Source organism: Toxotes jaculatrix, chromosome 2 (genome assembly GCF_017976425.1).
Source record: "Toxotes jaculatrix isolate fToxJac2 chromosome 2, fToxJac2.pri, whole genome shotgun sequence".
NCBI classification, from domain to species: Eukaryota; Metazoa; Chordata; class Actinopteri; family Toxotidae; genus Toxotes; species Toxotes jaculatrix.
In genome coordinates this window covers 29,103,396-29,126,411 of record NC_054395.1, presented here as the reverse complement: position 1 = coordinate 29,126,411, position 23,016 = coordinate 29,103,396, and the positions used below count along the sequence as shown (strand labels likewise).

At 42.9% G+C, this 23,016-nt stretch overlaps 1 protein-coding gene and 1 non-coding gene across 4 annotated transcripts; one reads left to right on the top strand and one right to left on the bottom strand.

Annotated features, from left to right (window-relative positions):
- The first annotated feature begins 781 nt into the window (after positions 1-781).
- On the top strand, positions 782-853 carry trnae-cuc. Its single transcript has one exon. It is a non-coding gene; the product is annotated as a tRNA-Glu (tRNA).
- A 427-nt stretch (positions 854-1,280) lies between these two features.
- On the bottom strand, positions 1,281-22,532 carry tpd52l2b (tpd52 like 2b). 3 transcript variants are annotated; one of them, XM_041061377.1, is made up of 8 exons: positions 22,334-22,532; positions 19,044-19,201; positions 18,561-18,709; positions 16,747-16,806; positions 11,973-12,020; positions 8,300-8,401; positions 5,410-5,458; positions 1,281-4,919 (listed from the first exon to the last, which is right to left on the bottom strand). In XM_041061377.1, the coding sequence occupies exons 1-8, from the start codon at positions 22,350-22,352 to the stop codon at positions 4,833-4,835; spliced, it is 672 nt and encodes a 223-aa protein (XP_040917311.1). In that variant the 5' UTR covers positions 22,353-22,532; the 3' UTR covers positions 1,281-4,832. The 3 variants fall into 3 exon arrangements, with proteins under 3 accessions (XP_040917311.1, XP_040917320.1, XP_040917329.1); XM_041061386.1 differs by lacking the exon at positions 16,747-16,806; XM_041061395.1 differs by lacking the exons at positions 11,973-12,020; positions 16,747-16,806.
- Positions 22,533-23,016: the final 484 nt, after the last annotated feature.

Sequence of the window (23,016 nt, the reverse complement as noted above, 5' to 3'; positions counted from 1 at the left end):
TTTTAAATGTTTATTGCACCGAAATACTACTTCATGTCCAAGTGTTTAAAGGTTTCTGGGGCAAGCTGTATTATTACGTACTCTATACAGCATTTTCCTCCAAAGTCTGGAAGACTCAGGATATGTTCAGGTCCCTTTGGCCAGAACCTCTGCCTGAAGTGACTGTTAATATTTCTCGCTTGAAAATCATTGAGCTCAAAATGATCTTAAAGAGACGGCAAGTGACTAGACAGAGACACAAAATAACCAAGTGAGTTTGAAAGAAGTTAGTCAGAAAACAACTATATATTAGATTAGATTAGATTAGATTCAACTTTATTATTTATTACACATGTACAGGGTAACGAAATGCAGTTTAGCATCTAACCAGAAGTGCAAAAGCAGCAAGTGCAGGATATGGCCAAAATAAAAACAAGTGCAATATATACAGTATTCACATTAGATATGGAAAGATATGGAAAAATATCTGAATAAGCTTGAAAGAAACTTTTCCCAGCAGGGGAGAGACAGATTATCATCCCTGACTGAACAGAGAGAATCGTCCCAATGCACCAACCTCTGTACAAGTACTGTAGCGTCCTCTTGTGGTGAAATCTGTGAATTGGAGCGGACAGTTAAGGGACAGAAGAACGTTTCTGGCTGATAGAAGGTGAATATAATAGAACGTGTATTTTCTCTGCCGTGTGAAATTATATGTTGAAAAGACATGGATTTAAGAAACATTGTGTGCTAACCGATAGTACATCTATTTATATAATAACTTTATTATTACCAACATGTCTCCCTGGTGGTCTAGTGGTTAGGATTCGGCGCTCTCACCGCCGCGGCCCGGGTTCGATTCCCGGTCAGGGAACATATGTTTTATCCGATTCCATTCGTTGATCGTGTTGTCTTATGAAGGATGTGGCTCTTCTGGAAAACTGACAACGTGGCAGCTAATAATACTGTACCGTTACGCGAATGCGTGCTGTGGACATAATGTATTTGAGCTGTATTGTCAGCGGCCACGTTTTTTTTTTAAATAATTTAACAAAGAAAACTTTGGTTGTGATGTTTTGGTTTCCTCTCCAACTGTTTTAAAGCTCCATTATAAAGGGGCCTCACTGGTTTAAAAGTGGTCTCACTTGCTTCACATTGTAATGAAACACAGGAGTTGAGATGAAAAATTCATTACACTCAGATACACAATCGATGGCTAAATTAATTTTACTGCAAACACTACTGCACAGTTTATTTACATAAAAAACCCTGACTTTAAGAATGGACCATAAACCATGTTGTCATTTAAAGGAATGCTTTATTGATATCCAAACATATACAACAAAACCAAAAACTGTTTTTAATTCATTCACCATAATCTTCCAAATCTGATCCCTTTTAATAGTCTACATCAGCTAGGCCCTGGACCTAAATAAAGCTATAAGTGTTCTACTGTCCTCCAGCCTCTGCAGCAGCTGGCTCTGAGCAGGCTCGTCATGTGCTGCACACCCTAAACAAAAGTACATCTTCCTTTCCCGTCCACCAGCGTCCGAAAAACTGATCGCAGCTTTAAACGGGCGACAGCCACACTTCAGAAATAATAACCTTACAAGTCGTTTAATTAGGCATTCAGTCTTTAAATCTAATTTTTCTTTAATGAATGTGTTCAGGGTGAAATCTCTTCCCTACCAAAGCTTCGTGGATGAATGAAATTTCCCATAACGGTGGTTTTTTGAGTGAATGCTAAAATAAATGACTTGAGATTAACATGTCTTGCAGGGTGCATTTGCATTTTCATCCCAGCAAAGCAGAAAGTCTGAGACTCTGAGATTCAGAGGCAGGAAAAGAGAATTTGTAACAGATATTTAAATATTGGCAACTTGCTTTTAACTGACGGCAAATTAATTGTACAAATAACAAATCTTCTTAAGTCCACTTCTCCCGATAGAAAGAAAGCCAAAAGAAAACATAACTCACCTAACAGGAATATATTAACTACCAAAATGATCAACACAAACAGACACAAAACAAGATAATACACTTAGGTTATGATACACTGGCACCAGTTTGAAGTAGTTTGACAGGATGTTGTGTTTTCACGCTGTGTTTTCATTTCATGTTTGTTCTTTGTAGCCCAACTCCGTCACTTAGAGACATTTCTGTTTCACCTGGTCATCAATTTTTTACAGTTTCTGCTCTTTTGCTGGTCTACATGCAACTTTAAACCTTCCTGGGAAGTTTTGGCTTAAAGCACTGAACAATCCAACATGTTAATGTATGTAACAAATCAGATTTCCCCCAATTTCCACCTCAACAAAACACGTGCCCACCCATGGCATTTACGGACAGCCCACTGAGACCGAGTCAGGATACAAGAGCAACATTTGGAGGCAATATTCTAGCAATAGCTTAATGGGTTAGAGAAAAAAAAAAAAAGATTTTTGGCAATATTTGGGGCAATTTTCAAACATTTCCACCTCAACAGCAGCTTAAGACTGACCGACATTAGCCACCTTATGTTTCTGTTGTAGGCATTTATGGCTTTTGCTGTTTAAGTTTAATTCTTCCTGGGAAGTTTTGGCTTAAATCACTTAATGATCCCAAATATAACAATTCATAATCACCCCAATATTCTACTGCCTCAATAAAACACCTGTCCACACATGACAGCTTGAGAGAATGCACTGAATTTTGGCAACACAGACAAAATTCCACCACCTCAAAAACCTACTAAGAGAAACGTGATGGTGAAGGTCTGTGCTCAGGTTCCTGAGGCCCTGACGTCTGCAGGAACTGCTGCCAAATCACCCGGAGTGTTTGTTGAGGCAGTGCAGCTGAACAACGATAAGAGCAACAACGATTCCGTGTTAGTTCCTCATGCAGTGTGTGTGTGTGTGTGTGTGCGCAATCGGGGCATTTAGTAGCATTTAGTGTGTGTTAACAGGAGTGCATTTGTGTGTTCATGTGTGCATTAAGGGGTTGTTGGCAGTGAGATGTTTTTTACATGACATGCTGTGGCCTGTCGGACTCTAAATGTCTAAATGCTAACTCCCCTTCCTTCATTCCAACCAGTCTGAACAACATAACAAAAAAAAAGAAAAGAAAAAGAAAACAGGAACAGAAAAATATTGCTCTTCTATCAGCTAAATTAAAACAACAGGTGAACCATTTAAAGTGAGTAAGGCTGACAGAGAAGCGCTGACATTCACCAGGTAGTGTACACAGCAAAGCATTGTCCCACACTGAGCTCTGTATGTCAACAACAGGAAGGGAGCAGCAGTCAAACCAGGGTGAAAAGTGGTTTCCAAACACGTTCAACCTTTAAGAAGCGCTTGGTTTTGGTGACGTTAACTTGCTGCGTCACAGATCAAACGCACCTCGTTCATCAAATGAAACCAGTTAAATGACGTTGCTCCTCACCCTGGTCTGATCAGACTGCAGCTCATTCATGAGTCAGTTTCACAAATGAGGAAACTTCTTCTTCTTTTTGTTGTTTGTTTTTTTTTAGACCACAGATGTAGTTTAAACAGAAAAACTCCAGACAGTAAATCAGATCTGTGAAACTGACCCATAGTGTTTGTTTTCCACATTTTAAAGTTTGCTTAGCCTCCCCCTGCTTTTTACAAACCTCCCACCCTGATTACTGCCATTCGGCAGCATCGGTGACAATATATTTATTCATATATATTTATACATATTGATAAAAGTTATGTAAAAACATTATGCAAAGCAGTGTAAAATAGTTTATAATACAAAATGGTTTAAGGTTTTTTTGTTTTGTTTTTACATCCGGGGGTGTTTACAGGGTGTTACACGAGACCTCGGTCGGTATGATACAACTGAGATGAGATATGCACATGCATGTAGCAGTAGTAGGTCTGAGAGGGTTGCTTGATCATATCTACCACCCCCACCTCCCCCCAGTCAAACCACTAACCTCTAACCTGCGAGTGTAGCCAGAGCTGTGAAGGCAACTGGGCACAAGTTGGACAAAAAGCTGGGGGGGGGGTTACTATGGTGACACTAGCAGGTGCTCACAGTGTGAAGGGATGATTTACGGAGGTGACAGAAGTCAGAAACAAAGCAGACACAAATAAACGATCATGTTTATGCCCATAAAATCCTTCTCCCCCCTCAGTCTGCAAACATCCTGGTTCCTAAACTCTGAGCTGGGAGTGAAAAACACACCTGCAGGGAAAATGTCTGATGTATGGTCATGGCCAGATTAACCCACAAGGGGGGGTCCTACAAAAATGATCCCAAACCAGCAGTGACCCCGGTGCTTTCTGGCCACTTTAGGTCAAGGGTCGGACTACGCCCTCTTCATTTCATCACTGCAGAAATATATTTAAAACACCTCACGCCCCAGATGAAAGAAGTAGAAGTTTAGTTTAAGAACCTGACATCTTCTAATGCTTTTTCTTTAGGTGGGTGATTTGCAGAAACAGCAACAATCTGTTTGAAAAGGCATCTGACGTGTGCAGGAGCTCTGAGTGTCGACTTATCTGGACTAACAAGGGGGCGAGGATCGAACTGGGGAGGAAGTGGAGGCAGGTGACGTAACAGAAAGCAAGGTCTGGAAAATTATTCAGGTTTAGACATCAACAAAACATTGTCTTCAACAGCAAGGCAGAGGAATGGAGGCTGCAGGACCAGTGTCGTCCCACCTCAAACCCACGAGTCCGTCACCTCCGCCTGTTGGCGTTCACGTGGGGCAAGTGAGTGGGGGTGAGTCGGTGAGGTGGAGGGTGAAAGGTCGGGGCTGACTCTGCGATGTGAGGTGATAAAAGTACAGTCTCAGGTCGTGAGGAAGGTGGCAGCGAGGAGGAGGAAGAGGAGGTGGTGGGGTGTGTTCAGAAAGGCGGGTTCTCCTGAGTGGGGGTGGAGTCGGTGGGGGAGTTGACGGCCTCCCCGTTCCCTCTGGGGCCGACAACCTTATACTGCAGAGGAGAGAGAGGGAGGGGGAGGAAGGAGGATGAGTGGAGGGAGGAAACAGAGCAGAGTGTTATTGATTGTGCGTGTTAATACACTGACTCACGTCAGTTTCTGTTTCCTGTCGATGTTTACGGTGGAAATAAAACCCACTCTGTAAATCCTTCTTATTTGTAACAGAATGGACTTAACATTTATATAAACAGTGTGAAAAGTGTGCATGTTAGTCTTCAGCTCTTGGTTGATTTATAGTTGTCTTACTAATTTTTTATTGCTAACGTTTTTATTTTTTTATTTGCTGATGCGACACACAGATCTATTACGATCAGGAACGGATATGGAATAAATCCTTTGTCAATAAAGAGGAAAAAAAAACACAACTCACTGAATTCGAACAAAAACAAAACAAAAAACGCTTCGACAGGAAAACGCTTCTTTTGTTAGTTTGTGATTTTATAACACACGTCATGTTAAACACAACTGGCCGTGTGCGCTCACCTTCAGGTTCCCCACTTTATCCTCAAATGACTTGAAGGTCGCAGAGTTCCTACACAACGGACACACAAAGTTACATTCACGAAAAAAACCAAAACAACACACACACGTGTGAACGTTACATGCAATGATACCATGATAATTAAAAAGGCAGGTTAACTGCAAACTCCAACAGGTGAAAACACAAAGTGAAAACTAGAAAAATAAAAACCCTGAAAACTGATTAATGCATGTTTAAGGTGTTTACACTCGACTGCAGCCACACTGTCTCTGGCATGTTCTCTGTCTGATACCGACAGAAAACAGATGATATTCATGAGAAAAACACAGACACTCGGTCGTTCTTCAGCGTAAATCAAACATAAGACTCATGCTCTCTGACAGATTTTAAAAAATATTAGTCCAGCATTTATAATAATGAATAAATTAAACATTTAGCAACATCGGCAGAACAACAACAACACAGGAAAACAGCAGCGGTGCAGCTGTGCAGTACAGTGGCAGGTAAAAGGTACAGTCACAGTGAGAGAGCACATCTGTGTTACTTTACCTCATGGCGGGCATACTTATCGAGTGGCGAATGGAATAGTTGCTACTTTGTAAGCGTTAAAGAGGAGACAGAGAAGTGCAAGTGTTATAAAGCAAGCAAGCAGTTGATTCACACACACACACACACACACACACACACACACACACACACACACACACACACACAGTTTAACAACTAGTGACTGAATATTTACTCATTTTAAATCAACAGCTGCTTAGAAACTCAAAGCAACTGATTCAATTCAAATACTGTCACAGGATAAAGTGACTCAGCACATTTCAGTCAAAACTTAGTAAAATACCGAATAACGACATCATATAAATGTTAAGGTGCCACCACGGTAGGAGAGGAAACATGTATTAATTCATTAGTATTAAAATAAGAGCAAATGATGACATGCTTAACATCTGTGGGGAATAAAAGAATAAAAGACGCAGGGTTTCAGGGTTTCAGTCCAAAAAGCCTAAAGTAAACAGCAGTTTGGGAAAAGCAGAGGTCAAACTACCAGCAGCCGGAGCTTATCTACGATAAGTCGTTTATCTGTCTCTATAACAAAAACCAGGTCACGTGACTGACTGTGTGATCAAACACTTGGTTGTTGTAACAGGACACGTTAGTCTTACCTAAAGGAATTAGAGAAAGGTAGAGCTCTGCAGGTAAAACCAAGGCAGCGATTAAAAACAAAGAGGAGAGAGAGCGTGAGCCACAAGCAGCAGAACGAGGATCCACAAATCAAAAATCAAACCATCAATCGAAAACAGTCGGCGAGGACACGTGAGATACAGCAGCGTTATCAGCAGAGAACAGCTGAGCAGCTAAGGACACAAGTACGACTGATGAAAAGAGAAGTAACTGTCAGCAGCCTGATGTTCGTGCTTCCTTATCTTCACACCAGTGACATGTTGTTTCAACTGATGCTTTCTCACATTAAACTAAAATTCCATCTCGGAGCAAAACGGGGACGTGCAGAACAAACTCAGGCTAAAATCATATCAGAGACATGCGACATGCAACGTGCGGGGTTGGACATGGAAGATGCATGCACGGGAAACCAGGTCAAAACACACACAGACAGACAGCTAAGTGCTACTGTTGGATGAAGAGCAAGCGTCAACGTGGGTGGCGAAATGGAAACATTAACGTAAGTACAGACGGTTGTGCGAGGCGCCATCAGGGATGAGGAGTTAGATGTGAAGGAGTTTGTGGTTAAGGCGTCGTCACAGAGGATGTTTGTTATTCTGAATCTACATCTCATCTCGCTCTTCAGCTCTCAACCTACAATCGCACTGTTGCTTTGCTCTGTTAAATATTTCCAAATGACAGAAGGTCGACTGTGTCTACTTACTGTACTTTATGAACTCTTTAAAGCAACACACTGCAAATAAAGTGCGATTTTAGGGTAAGAAACTGTCCACATGAGAGGTCTTCATAGGTCCAATCAGGCCCTGTTATCCTCACTGGTCCATGTCCAAACTGTCTTCAGGTCTGTGTATCAATATGTTTGATCAGATAAATATTCTGGGTTCTTTTTGGATTGGGTCTGTTTTTAGATTTATTTTTGCACATCTGGTTCACGTTGGATTTCCATGGATCTGTTTTTCATCATGTCCAAAGTTTTGGACCTGTGAAGACTTCCAGTCCACATGACACAGGTGGTTCAACTGTTCCAAAACAAACTGTACTAAATTTAGAAGAAACGCAGACAGCTGGGTTAAATCAGACAGAATGATGAACAAATGTAATTGTCTGCTGGAGTCAGTTCTACAGTTCAGCTACTGACGGGTTACGGTTAGAGGACAGATAGATGAGGTATAAGAAGCAGCTACAAGAGGAAATGAGCAGTGGACAGGTTGAACTTTCCAGCTGTTCAGCAGGATCTGAAATGATAAAGAATAAGATCCAGCACAAGCACATGAGTGCCCTGGTTCCAGGTCACGTTCTGGTTTTGATCCCATGATAAATGATGTTTACATGGACGGCTGTACACACCATTCTGATATTATTCCAGTTTTCTGCCTCTGTCTCATCACATCCATTTTTTTTTGTGTAACTGTCTAAGAGTTACACCAGTGGATGTGGAAACCTGACTGGCATGTTCAACTGGCTTTATCAACAGAGGATGTGGTGTTTACCTGTGTAAACACCTGACCATAACCATGATAACACCTCCAGCTGTTTCATGTGTCATCAGATTCTCTTAACTGGGCTGTATTTAACTGTCTCAGAATGGATCTCTATGGATACTGCAGTTTGGGATCATTCTGTTTCAACACTCTCCGCTCTGCTCATTTGTTCCTGTGCCCTTGACAGAGTGACGGCCATTTTGGCTCTGCAGCATCGTACCTCATGTCGCCCAGTCTCTTGCTGATGGCACTGCCCACTGTGGTGAGAGCTGCACTGGTTTTCTGTCCCGCCTGGGAAAGAGTCTCCTGAGTCTTCTTGTATCTGCAGAGAGGTGGGAGAATAAGGGGGGAGGGATGGATGGAGAGAGAGACAGAGAGAAGAAAGGTGGGAGCAGGAGAATGGAAAGAGAACAATGGAGAAAAGACGAGGGAAGGACAGATGGTCGGAGTGGAATGAAAAGAAGATGTGGGACAGTGAAAAGAGAGAGAGAAAACAGAGGAAAGAAAGAAAGAAAGAAGAGGACAGGACGGGGGAGGATGAGAGAGAGAGAGAGAGAGAGAGAGAGAGAGAGAGAGAGAGAGAACAGGACAGAGTAGTAAATTAGACCAAACCATTTCACCACAACTAACACAAAGAATAAACTTTACAGTGATTTAAGTTACTGCTCCATCACACAGTCGGAGGAAGCCACAGCAACGAGTGCTAAAACCTGTTTTAAATGATTTTTTAAATCTGTGTGACGCCTCCAAAACAAACAGAAGAACAGGTCGTTCATTTCAGCATCTTTCACCCTTCAGCACAGAGAAACCCCTCAGTATTAGTGGCAGGTATGATTCAGCATGTCCCAGTGCAGCCGAGGGCTTTGGGTGGTTAGTGCCTGATGTTTACTTCAGTGCGATGGAACAGAGAGCATGATGGGAAAAATCAGAAACACACACAAGCTGCCCAACCCAACATTCAGGGCGTGGTTTCACATTTCAAACGTTTCAAACAATGTTTCTGATGCACATTGTGAAAACTATCACAACGACTTGCATGCTTTTATTTTGAAATTTATTAATGAAATTATTTATTTAAACACAACCCTGACTGACCACGTTAATCTGTAAACTAATCTGGTCGATCGCTGTGTAAAACATGTAACACTGGTCGGACAGACCCTCTGACGCTGACGCGATGGTGCTGATGTTTGCTCATATGATGTGTCGATGAGTGTTGATAGCGTGTGGTGAATAGCCACATGCAAAGGTGGCGTGAAAAGCCCGCCATCATACACAGAGGTATAAGTGTTTGAACAGGGATAATGCGTTCACACAGTCTCTCCTTGAAGACTTTGATGGCGTTCACACAAAAAACGTGTGAAAAATAAAAAAAAAAAAAAAAAAAAAAAAAAAGAGAGCTTCAGAGAGAAGTTCAAATCCTGTATACTTTCACACCTCAGCACAAAGAGGGCGCGATTGTCAGATTCTGGGTTTTGGAAGGTTTTAGTTTCTACAACTTAAAAGTGTGGGTACACTCGATTAGTTTGTGTGTGACCTGTCAATCAAACATGTCTAAAGTTTTTTTTTCTGTAGCTGAACTGATCTGATCTGAAGAGCTACAGTCAGAGACTTGATGAGAGACGCGAGATGTAAATAATGCTCAGAGGGACGGCGGTGAATATTTTTGCAGCCTCACTTTGAAGACATTCATGGTTCTGCTCTCTGTTGTAAAATCCCAGAGGTTAAACACTCACACTGTTATCTTCTGAAAATCTGGAAAAGTAACCGTTCAAATAAACGCCCCCCAAAACAAGTTTCTCGGAAACATAACTCAGGCCAGATCCTCATATCTATGTGAATTCCAGAAACATGATGCTTCTCTTTGAGGGGGCCAACGGCAGGAGCACTTTCACATGAAATAATAAAGTGGATGAACCACAGTGTATGTAACACACACTTTAAATACAATAACATAAAGTTTGTTGCACTGTTCAACTCGAGCTCAGTAACTAAACCCGAGGAGAGAATTGAAAACTTTTTCACAGAGGTTTTCATGATGCAGGTGCTGCCTGGTGTAACAGGCTGGGTGTGGTGGACTGCAGTCTGTTCAGCTGGATCATAAACCTTCCAGTGGGCAGCTGCCAAATACTTCTTGAGACAAAACCCAGAAGACTCACAGTGTAAGATGTTCTGGGTTAAAATTAGCAGATGTGTGTACTAACCACACACCTTTAGAAAAAAAATGTTTTTTTCGATTTCAGTCCCCAGTCTGAGAATTTCAACCTGAAGCAGACTTTCCTCACGTTATGATCGAGGCAGGAAATAAGTTTTACGCGTGTTGTTTGTTTTCATTCAAGCTGAAGTTCAGCGTAGCAGTGACACAGAGTTGCTGTGGGCCCTTTCTGGTTTCAGTACATTCCTGTTGTCTGCCCCTGTGTACTCCTGTCTGCAGTTTTGGTTCCAAGCAGCGCTCCAACATATTTCAAACCAAAAATCTAAAAAGGTTTAAAGGCCTGCAGCTCCCTCCAGGCACGTGGTTAAGTGCAGCTGTAATCATACACATAAGATTTACTTGAATATTTTACAGTTCAACTAAACAGTACAACATTCTGGGAAGTACCACTACAAGCTTTTCCCCCACAGAAGTCAGGTGATTCAATATAGATCAAAAATACACTTCAGAAGTGAAACAGTTAGCCCGCCTATCTAAACTCTTTATGCTAAGCTACGCTAAATGCCTCCAAATCCACGTTCATCCTTAATGCACAAACATCTGAGTGGTGTCCATCTCCTCTGCTCACTCTCGTAAAGAAAGCTAATTAGAATGTTTCCTGAAATACTGAACCTTTTCTTCTGGATATCAGTGAAGCTGCCTTGTCAACACGGACTCACCAGGGTGGCCTGGACTAACAAGGTCGACAGGTGTGGTCACAGTACACCTGCCGATATGTGCACAAATGCAGACACCAAGAAATAAGCACATAGACACCCGCTCAAATACAGGGAGCAGAAATACACACTTCCACACTGGCAGTTTGTATGCACACATAACGAGCCCACACGCACACACCTCTCGGGTAAAAGCCAGCATCACAATCAGCTGGGCCGCTCAAACACACATCAAGTCTCAGCAGCAGATGGTTCAAACACAGACACACACACACACACAACAGTGTCCATCAACATGGCCGAACTTCTACACGACTGTCACTAACACTTTCTGGAAAAAAAAAATCTCTGACTCTGACAGACTCTACATCAACAACAGAAAATGCTGCCTACTCTCCTTTAAAAAGGAAAAAGGTAATCACAGTATCAGAAAGTCAGGTCAGTAGCATCTCTGTGAGAACCTGCCTCACACCAGGTGAACCTCTGCTCTAAACTCCACCTGTCCGATACTGAAAAGGGTTAGAGAAACACCCACCTCAAACAAGAGACGCCTGTGTGTCTCTGACATATGTTAGGACATATGATATGTAATTCTGCCATGTATGATAAATGTAATTGGAAATTCAACCGGACCCATCACAGGGCGAAATATGAATCTTGCTGTTTCACTTCTTGTCTTTGTTGCTTTCATTCATTTGCTGCTGTTTCCTTTGATTTCAAATGTTGTAAACTTAAGCATGTGTGCTAGAGCAGCTGAAACCAACGAGTATTTTTGTTTATGGCTGATTGTTCTATCTACAAGACACCAGAAATTAATTTTCTAAAGCAAGAAGACTATTAACACAAGATAAAAACCTGGTGCAACACGCTCACATGACAGAAGCAAAAGGAAAAACAGAAGAAAAAAAGCATGGACAGTGACAGAAAAAAAAAAAAACCCAAAATGAAAACCAAACTCAAAGAAACCTTAGCTCACCTACAAAAACAAAACAAGAACACAAAAGAGAAAGAGGTCAACTCACGCTTCAGAGTGGGTAATGTCATCCAAAGTGGCTGAGGCAGACAGATATCTGAAGACACAACAGCAGGATAATGACACAGGGGGAGAGACACACACTCACAATACAGTACAGTAGATTTCAGTAGAGTAACAATTCCTAACGATCTTTCATCTCTGGCTACTTTACTGACTGCTGACTGGATCTGAAGGTTTCAGAGGGCCTGCAGTTGGATATCAAAGGCTTTTAACATTTAGCAGTTTGCAGGGGAAGTGTTTACAGTTTTAACAACAGAACACAACTTTCACATGGTTCTTTAATATTCGGAACAGCTGACACAGCTGACTGGGGCCAGTGTGGAACCACACACACTTACAAACGTTCTTTCCTGAGCTGAGCTAACTTCTTTGGAAAAGACAGTAGAAATAGAACTTAACAGAGTCAAGTCAAACAAAGTGAACATTTCTGAATCTCCGTGGCAAAGTGATTGTTACGAGTGAAGCTAAATGTTAGTAAATCCTGTTGGGCCATGCATGAATTCTGAAAACTGCTGTGCAGCCGGGTCATACGCTCAGCGTACGGCAGTGTAGTGAATCACAGATGTGTGTAAGGAATACTGCTGAACCTTGTGTGAACACTGCACCTCTGTGAGGTCGGTATCCCGTACGATCAGGAAGTGAATAAAACATTTTCAGTTCGTTTGTGCGACTTTATGCGCACAAAATAAAAATCTGTGCTTCGTTGTTTCAAACGGATGAGTCGCTGCTCTGGAGTCATTTGGGCGTTAATGGGTTTTCTGAGGCCTGTGCTTAAAAATGTAATGTGTCATTTCTCAAAAACTAATTTTTATTTAACCTAAACGATCAAAACAAAATGGTTTTATTAATAAGCTGGCTCACTGTGGCTTTCACTGAGAGCTCACTGAGGAACCAAACTACAAAACAGCAGATAAGGCCGGATGCTCTAATAAGAGGAAACACTCATTATTTTGAGTTTACTAAATTGTTATCAAATCTAAGACACGTTGTGAGAACCGAACTTGAAAAGCAACCTGTCGAAGAAACCGGTCAGAGAACATTTCCACCTGAAATGGGCTGGAAACGCTGAACCCTGTGTGGTCACACACACAGCTGATAAAGGAAAGACGGCACTGTGCGGAGGGAAATGAAGCCCATTACAACAACAGCTGAAGCACCACTTCTAAAGATATATTCTGAAGATACCAATGGAGGACTGAAGCAGGACTAAGGACTGATATGATTTTCACTGAGCACCTCACACGTAAAGCGACTTCCCTCATTCAGAAAATAAAAACTCTGCTTATCTGAAGCAAACACCAGCATTTGCTGATAACAGGCACCGACATGCCTGCAGGTCTTCTTCCCTAAATACTGTAAGTGTTCAGTTTACTGTGTGTCTTCTTCAGTGTGATTTAAAAAAAAAGCACATGGCCAATCCAGTTCAACTCTACAGGAAGCTGTGAGAGCAAACACACATGGCAGCACACGGTTAGTGGAAAAGCTGAGGGTCGATGCTTTGGTGTGGAAAACAGTCCCACAGCAACTCTCCAACACCTCGCAGGTTAGCAGATCAAACAGCCGTTTCACGATTAGCAGCAAAGCAGACTCCAACAACACTCACGCGTTCAAAAACACGCTCGCACACAAGCAGCGCCGCCTGCATCAGAATGTGGAGAGGAAGTGTGTTTGTGCTGACTGCTCTGTAAAACAATGGCCGAGCAGATAAGGAAGCACAGCCAACGCCACACAGGAACGACAGGACGTCTAACTTTTACTTTCATCTGGTGGAGGCCTTGATCCCTGAATGCTGGAACACTGGCGGTCCTGAGACTCCTGAGTGTGACCGCAACAAGCCTGATTAGAATAATCAAAAAGTGTCACCTACAGAAACTCAAACTTTATTAGTGCGAAAGCCAGAAAAAAAAGAACTGATCCCACTGGCAAAAACATCACACCAGTTACTGCTTAGCACCTCAGATGTCAAATAATAAAATAAAAGATGACCAGATGACTGCAGATAGCAGGACTACATTTTTTTTTTACCCAGTTCAATTTTTCTTGTGCTTAAGACGCAGGAGACGGCTCTCATTGTAAACGGATCTGCTCCAGACAAGGCCAGCCTCTATATCCAGACTTACATCAGCACAATGCTGCTTACTGTACGACACAGTGACTGAACACACACCGGCTCAGTGACAGATCACTGTCTGTGTGTACGGCACTCCGCTGTTAAACTGCTGTATTTCAGCCACGGCAGAAAACACAATCATTTGGACACAAACGGGCTTTTTGTCTCCTTCATATTTGGAGGTTTGTGCCTGAGAAAGAGAATCACAGTTCGAGCAGCTGATCCAGGAAAATTTACTTTCTGAAACTAATAATTCAAATTTTTTAAAATACTTTTTTAATACTTTTTTTAAATAAATGCAGTTAGATTTTTATTGTTATGCTAATAAAGAACACTGAACTGAAAAGTTCAGCAGCCGACTCTCTCATCCCACTCCGGTTTTCATGGCAACCCGCTCTGAGCCTTTGTGTCTCCGATGTATTCATAATTCATAACCCATTTATTTCGTTCAGTCCAGTGCGGCTTGGTGTGCGCCTCATAACCCCCCCCCCCCCCCCCACGTGTCATGTGACAAAGCAAAACACCTTCTCCTTCTCGCCCCCCCCCCCCTCCTCATCTCTTTCTCACATTCCTTTCCTCCCACCTGATCCTGCAGCAGCAAGTCTGAGCCGCCGTCTGATCGCCAGGCACGACCAGAGCGCACACGTCTGACTGTGTGTGTGTGTGTGTTTAGGCCTAAACCAAGAATAATGTGCCTGCTTGCTTCTACGTTTCTCTGTTTTCAGGCGGATGTGTAATAATCAACAATCATTCTGGCCGTGTGGGTGAACCTGGAAACCTGGTGTGAGAGGTGTGAGAGCATGTCTGTCTGTTTCTGGTTGTGAAAATACAACAAACACAACAAACCCGTGCACCTGCTGCTGTTTGTGAAGATGTGCGTATGTGTGCGTAAAAGTCGAGAGCAGCGTCAGCGCCGTCACCCTGTCAGGTTAGGCTAACTATCTGAGTGAGCTTGCCAATCCAGTTCATTTCAGAAGCAGCCACATGGAAAATTCCATTAGCCTCAGACCTCACAGCGGCGGCGGCGGCGGCAGCAGCAGCAGCAGCCTGGTGGAAACAGGCAGAAAACTCAATGATTTGATGTTTTTCTTGCCAACTACAGAGTTTCCCCTGGATTCTTTCAGCTGCAGCACAAAACCGCCTTCAAATCTCTACCTCAGTCTAACTCCTGTGGAAACTCAGATCAGACACACATGGCAAAATAAGCACCCCTCCTGTTAATGCCTGTGAGGAGTCCACCCCTGTTTAGCAACAGTTTCAGTTGTGACCTGCAAAATTGCATTATCTCACTTGATATGAAGACCTACCACTAATATGGACACGTGACACACGGCAGACTTGGTAAAGAGATCAGACAGAGCTATGAATGTCCAGATCACATGTTTTGGCTCTTTGATGTCAAGTATCTGTTCACGAATGGTTATTTATTTTATTTTTATTTTCACGCATAAAACCGCTGCACAGCATTTACCTCAGCGACAGTAAACCTGTGTAAAAACATAACGATTTTAAATCTGTTTGATAGCAGAAAAGCTCTGCTGCAAGAAAATATAACCTGCATCCCTGGTTCTCTCTAATAATTCCTACAGCGAGCTGGACTCTTTATCTCCGCCCTGAATAAAACAGTGAAGCTGTCAGCACTTCTGAGTCGTGGTTAAAACACCATGTGCAGCACGAGGCAGAGGTGGGTTTATGTGAGTGCCCATAATCCATCAGTGAACACGGTTAATTACTAATGGGTGCAAATCACTGGCTCCTTTACCGGTTAGCTGTGACATAAGCTGGTTATTATATCATTAAATCAACGGATCCCATTTAGTTAGTGACCCCTCGGGCTGAATTCACTACATAATGTGCAAACACTACCAGAGTGTGGCTTAATGGAGTAAGATTTTCCACATGTAAATGGTCCATTTGTGTCATCGAGGTAAACAGTATGTATTGATGACTGCTGCTGTCCTGCTAAAAGGCTGCCAAGCCAAGAGACCACTGGGCGGCCTGATTATAACAAAACAAAGCCTTAAATGTATATTCTACACCTTTTCCTTACATGAAACTCCCCAAAAAAAATCAGAGAACAGAGTCAGTTTTCATTGTGGCTACTGGAGATAATGAAACAGGGAGGAAGCATCTGAAAAAGCTAAAAATATGAACATATGTTGCTTTGGAGAGGAAGCAGAGAGGAGGACATGTGTCATCACTTCTGGATGGAGGAAGAAAAGACACCTGACCTCTGGGAGAGGAAGTAAAGAACAGACGGGTGATACTGATAGGACGGAGGCAGAGACAGAAACCTGAGCAGAAAACTAACAGATGAGAGAAATATAACTAAACAGAGAACAACAAAGAAAAGCTAAGAAAAATCACAGACTGGTATTTTCTGAGCCCTCTGGTTCTACACTGGTCTCCATTTCAAAAAAAAAAAAAAAATCCCGCCACGTCTCCAAATTACTGAGCCCTCTCGCGAATGTCCTCCATCCAGACACAAAGTTAAACACCAACTGTTGAAATGCTGAGTGTCCTCAAATATGGTTAGAGGGTGAGAACAGAGAGGGATCGAGAGCGAGGAGAAGGCAGAGCGTGAGAGAGCAAACACAGCAGAAGCCCAGACATCAGCAGAGCGCGAGCAGCAGACAGTGCATGGACTCACAGATCCGAACTGGTAACTCTCTCATTCCACTCGCCCAGTTTCTCTGTGGTTCTCACATAGCTAGAAACAGAGACACGAGGGTGTTACGCTGCAGAGGTTCAACAGAGAGGCTCAGAGAGGCCAGGGCCAGGCAATCCCAAAAGAGTCTCTGCACTAAGGTTATCTGGAGTTACATTACAACTCTCTCATTGGTGAAGGTCAAACACTGACTGTCACTCTGGGATTCATGTACCGGTTCATCCCACTGTGACTGTGGGGAAAGTCAGGTTGTTCTGAGCCCTGTGTTAGAGTTAGCATCTTATTCACCGTGAAACTGGAACAAATCAAGCTGTGCTTCAGTCACAGTGATGTGAAGCGAGCAGCCCTGTTCACTGTCACTAATCGGCAATTGCGAATTCAGTGCTTCACCTTTAAAGATGGTTCATCGAGGACGGCACACCGGACACACCGAATCCTGACAAACTCATGAAGTCAGACTTTATATTCAGGTAAGTATTAATAAAGACTATGAAACTCTTAAAAGACGCATCTAAGACTTTGCCAAACCACCAAATGAAACGTAAAACTTGCTCAGTTCCATCCTTGATTACAAAATGAGGCAACTGCAAATAGTCAAGACAGATAAACAAAAGGATTAAGGTACTTTATTGATCCCTGTGGACTGAGGGAAGCTAATCCATGATCAGAACTGATCTCTTCTTCCTGGAAAACTCAATAATGAGTTTCATCATTTTACTAAGAAGTTTGTTGTGTGCTCATTAAGATTCTTCAAACCACCATTCACTGTGTGAACGCCTCCTGCAGGGGTTAATAACTGCAGTTGTTCAATTAATCATATGTAATCATATCTAAGTAATTTAGTGAGTAAATTAACTGGAAAAAACTGATGATGTTAAAGCATTAAGTGTAATTTCAAACAGAGCAGCTGCTGTGTTTGAAAGAAAACGCTACCCTGAGAATGAAAAGCTGCAGATAAATGTTTGCTCTCCAGCTGTGAAGAGCTTGATTAACAGTCGTGATCGCAGCAGCTTTAAAATCACGGTGGATCGTTACGTCTGAACAGGGAGCCCGCCTCTGTTTCATCTGTTTAACGAGTGTGCTATCATCCTGTGTGACGTAAAGATTTCTGAGGACTGGACGTGTCCCCCACAGCATGAGTCATTTTGTAACTGGCTCCTTCTGATAACTGTGTTACTATCAGAGAATATCAGCAGGCAGAGCTGATTCAAGGGTCACCTCACTGCACTGTGGTCAAAAGTCATCTGGGGTAAAATGGGTAGAAACGTTTCTGTGGTGTATTTTGTATGTTATGACAAGCCCTCATGACTTTATTACCTTTAATGGGACTTCCTAGAAAGCATTTCGTCTCCTCACCGCTACCTGAAGCAACATGTCCAGACTCCCACAGTGCAGCACTGTTTTCAGTGTAAACAGTTAAGAAGACTCATGAGAGCTGGAGATGTCAAATGCTAACATCATTATTATTTTATCTTCGTTCAAATGAGAAAAAGCTCAAATCTTAATGTTCACAACAGGAGCTTTTCTGGAAGAGCGTGCTGTTCTTACATCACCAACCAACCAGGTACTTGTTTAGCATACCAGTAAATACCAATCTGATTATGTTTCAGATTTTCAAAGCTGGAAGATCCATTGAAAAAGCTCAGGAAACACAAGCTAATGTGTCTACGTGACTGAACATTAATAAACAAACCTTGATTCAGCCTAAGCTGGAAGTGAAAGTTCTAACATTTGAGGCCACTGAAGGGTTTGACAAGAAAACAACAACATATCTACAGTGTGCGGCTGATACATACGCGTTGGAGGTCTGTACATCTTGCCAGCTCTTGGTGAGGTTCTGCCTGAGTTCATTGAGCGGGCTGAGGCCAAGCTTCCTCTTCAGCTCTGTGGCATGTCTCTCTTTGGCTGACAAAACCTGACGCAGGGTGTTGATCTCCTCCTCCACCTGAAACACAGCAGACCCACCAGAAAGAGTCGCCATCAGGCTTCAGCTCTTCTCTCTTCTACAGTCCCAAGAGTGCAAAGATATTTGTATTCCACTAACAAAAGCACAGACACTATCATCCGCCGCGGGGTCAAATTCAAATCATCCTCTCTACTCTGAGTCCAGTTTGCAAATGTCTTCACTCCAATTGCTCTACAGAAAAAAAAGCTTCTTCTTTTATGGTTACATGTAAACAAAAATATCAGAATCCGAATCAGTTTTATTGGCCAAGTTTGTGCACACAAACAAGGAATGTGACTCAGCCCATAGTTACATGTAAACACCTGAGCCTCACCTTGGTGAGCTCGCTGCGGAGCTCCTCTGCCTCTTCCTCTGTCAGGCCGGGTGGAAGAGGGTTGGCCGAGTTCCCCACTGCTCCCTCCACCGGCACGTGGGACATGCTGTCTGAATGATCCACACCAAGGCCTTTGTTAGGAGAGTTCAGGTTGATATCTGGGATGATGAAGACGAGAAGAGAGGTGAGGGAAGGGGAGGAGGACAAGGTGAAGAACAGGAGACATTAATGGCAGAGTGAAACTGAGAGGCAGCAGAAGGGTCAACAGGAACACACTTAGACCAGTTTAAGTGTTACAAGCCAAGAGTGGTTTACTCAGATGATCCCTCTCGGTATCTATTTCAGTGACACACACACAAACTGAGGCCAGGAAGTGTTGCTAGCAGGAGATATCCGACAGGAAGAGAAAGTGACAATTAGCAAGGCCAAGAGTTGAACGGCACTCTGGGAGCCCAACTTAAGATCCCTCTGTCCGAGAACAGTAACAATTTTCACTTTCTGAAAATACGAACAGCAACGTAAACTGGAACAGAAACCATGAATACAAACAGGATGAAGCTATTTTTAAAAAAAAAGAACAAAAACACATCTAGATCACGTCTGTGTAACCTTTCATTTGTCCACAGAGAGCTGACAGCACAAAAATGCCAGTTTGAACACTGAAATCGGCCACTGGTAGGATTTCTGTGACAATGAGCACATCTTGCGTCATTCACCTGAGGACACAGCACAATGCTGGCAGCTACAGGAGCTTGGCACAGACGGAGCTGGCATGGACGACAACAGGACACAACAAGGGAAAGAAAAGGCAAACTGGTGCCACTGCCTGAGACGCTGGGTAAAATTAGACTCGACGCAGTTATAGTCCATCGATCAAACAGCTTTTATTCAGTGGGCGAAACTATTATCTCAGATAAACTCACATCTTTGCTTACGTTGCTTACGAACACACACCAATTTCCACAGCAGTGAACAGGCAACATGGAACAGCATGATCGCACTACACTTTAAACAGTTTATATTAAAATCTAAAATTTTTTAAGCATGAAAAAAGATTTAAACACAACACTGAGTTCACCATAACTCCCTGATAGTGCAGTATTCATGTTTACACAACTGACTACACACTGGCTTACACAACACATTAGATGACACAAGACACGCAGCAGCAAACACTAGGAGACGCACATAAGTGTTGCAAACGATCAAGATCATCATCATCGGAAGGTGGCGCTGATCACACACCAGCACTACTGCAGATGATGATAATCCCAGTGTGTTTGACAATAAGATCCGTATACAGGCTGGCAAGAGATGTGATGGCTCCACCCTCAAGGTATATTGATTCAGTGAAGAATGACTCAGACCAGCCCACAAACATAACAGCAGTGAAGTAAAAACGAGACAACGGGGTCATATGAGAGAACAGAAAACATCTGACAACAACAACGGAGAACGGGATGTGGACGCGTGGGATGGGGCGTGGACGTGAGACGTTCAGATAATCTTTGGTTGACATATTCTGCGCTGTCAACTCTCCTTCAGAGTCATTTCCTACACTTCCCAGAATGCCTTCTGACAACACCCAGTCTGTGCAAGTTTTGCTGCTTCAGTTGTTGCAGACAGAGGTTGAATGCTGTCTATCTGACCTGTTGGCTCGCTGTCTAACCAGTCTGTAAACACTAAGGCCTGAATGTGATAACAGCCACGCCCATCATTTCAAAACCCAACCTTGTTGTTGCATTGCACTCTGGTCTATTTTCATGCTGATATGGCTTCGAGTTTAGCCTCTGTGGTTCTTCTATGATGGCTCTGTCCTTGTATTATAGTTGGACATCTGCACAAAATGACAGCTCTACATAAAAACAAAAGTCCTCACCAAACCTGATAATTATTGTTAGTGTTTGACTTTTCTTTTAACTGCGTTTGGCCGATTATTTACAGGAAAACAAAACTGGACTCAGAGCAAAGGCACATGATAAACACCTGTCAATACTATTCTTGTAGGATGAGGTTTTATTTTAACAAAAAATAAAAAACTGACAGCAGTGTCATGTGAGAATGTATAAGTCAGGAAAAGTCCCCCTGCTCAGCCAAAAATCCTATTCTGAGGTTTCACAGCATCATTTAGGAAACAGCAGTAGCAGGATTTATTGAGACAGACATGTCCTAGTTCACTCCAGTTTGTCATATTTCAAGACAGACAAATGCAGGCAACCTTAATCACTTCCTAAAACCACTTATTATGAAGCACAGGAAGCCTGATACAACATGACATATCTATCACATCCACTCACCCATTCCAAACTACAGGATGCGGCCTGGGAAGTCTCATTAGTACACTCCCAAAGAGATTCTGCTGCAATTGTGCCTTGGAGACACACACTCAGTTACCAGATAACACCTACCTGAAATGTATGCGGTCTCATAAAGTAGTCCCGCAATAAATCCCACCTTCATGAAGGTTATAATAATCAGTTTTCGTTAACTTCTTTAGAAAGGTGCTGTTTTAAACTGTGTGGTCATTTTGATAAAAACGTTACACAAAGCCAGGCAGGGCTACGTGATGATAGAGCAGAGAACCAGTATCTGTTCCGTGAAGTTTCTTCCCCTTTAACCACCTGGGCACGAGCAATCAGACGGAGCTTTCTGTTCCGCTGAAGATGGACGAAAAGCCCTGTCGATGCACTCATCGGTGACAATGAGAAAGCATCAGCTAGCGTGCTAACAACACGGCTGTCACCAATGCTCGGTTAGTCAGCAAATCTGACACGGCGCCATTCAGACTGACAACACTAACAAAAACGTATCCACGTGAATACGGAGGTAAAAGCAAGGTACGTTTCAGAAAGCCACCAAAACAAACTGCTAACACTTGCTAACATTAGGCTTTTTGTTTACAAGCACTGAGATCGACCCGTTAGTCTTGACGCGCTTGGGAGACAGAAAAGGTGACACTGTCCACTTCTTATTTCCTAATTAACGTCAGTCATATCAAATGAAACTGTGCGGGGAAGTTGGTAGCGTTAGTAACACGATCCTCTCCCTCCTTTCCTCCTCACTTGCTGCTGCTGCTGTCCCTGTCATTTACCAGCGGGCCCGTCCTGCCCTCACGGCTGCACAGTTCTTATGACTTATCATCGCCTCCAAACACATTAAACTCCCACGCAAACAAAGCGGCAGAGAGATAAAGGCGCTGGAAATCCGACGGCGAATCAATTCGTCACACAACTGTCTGCGCATTTCGAACACTAAGCTAAGCTACACGCTAAGCTAACAATTAACGTTACCTTGGCTGGCGGGGTCCATGGCGTCGATTTGACAGAGCTCGAACTCCTGTTTCTGTTCAAAGTTAAACTCGACTGGTGTAAAGTGTGGATGGCAGACTGGTACAGTGCGCTTCCCACTTGGCGTGTAGAAATCTTCCTGGTTTTGCTGACTGCTCCCACTCACAGAAAGTCGTCGACGGGAACAGGCTGAGTCCAGAACAGCCAGCTGGGCACGTCCGGTGCGGTATTTCAAAATAAAGGCTTCCAGAGACGCTGCCCAATGATGACGAGGATGATGAAGAAGAATTGCGTTGTCATCCATAACACCACATTTTTCTACAGAGACCTCCTCCATACACACTGCTCTGTGTTACTACTGATATTATATACAAATAACAGCCGATAGTCCAGTTCCTGTTCAACTTTTAGATTAATGCAACTCTAAATCTAAGTTGCCTTTATTTTCTCCTGTGGTGGAATAAACACAGAGGTGGTTGTGTACACATGCCGTTCTACATTTTTTTCTGATGAAGACCCACTAGGGTTCTTTCTTTTTTCAGTCAAATTTTGGGGAACTAAAATCCAGACGATCGATACTATAAACTTTTATCCTCAGGTGGTGGTGATGGGTCTCAAAATGAAATGATCAATATGATTAGAATCAGTGGTGGGAATATAATTTTCAGAATAAAATGCATGCCTGG

Coding starts and splice junctions, on each gene's coding strand:
- tpd52l2b (XM_041061377.1), bottom strand. Junction 16,807..18,560: donor GATGTACAGACCTCCAACGC/GTATGTATCAGC, acceptor CTCTGTTTCTAG/CTATGTGAGAACCACAGAGA. Junction 12,021..16,746: donor AGAGTTACCAGTTCGGATCT/GTGAGTCCATGC, acceptor TTGTGTCTTCAG/ATATCTGTCTGCCTCAGCCA.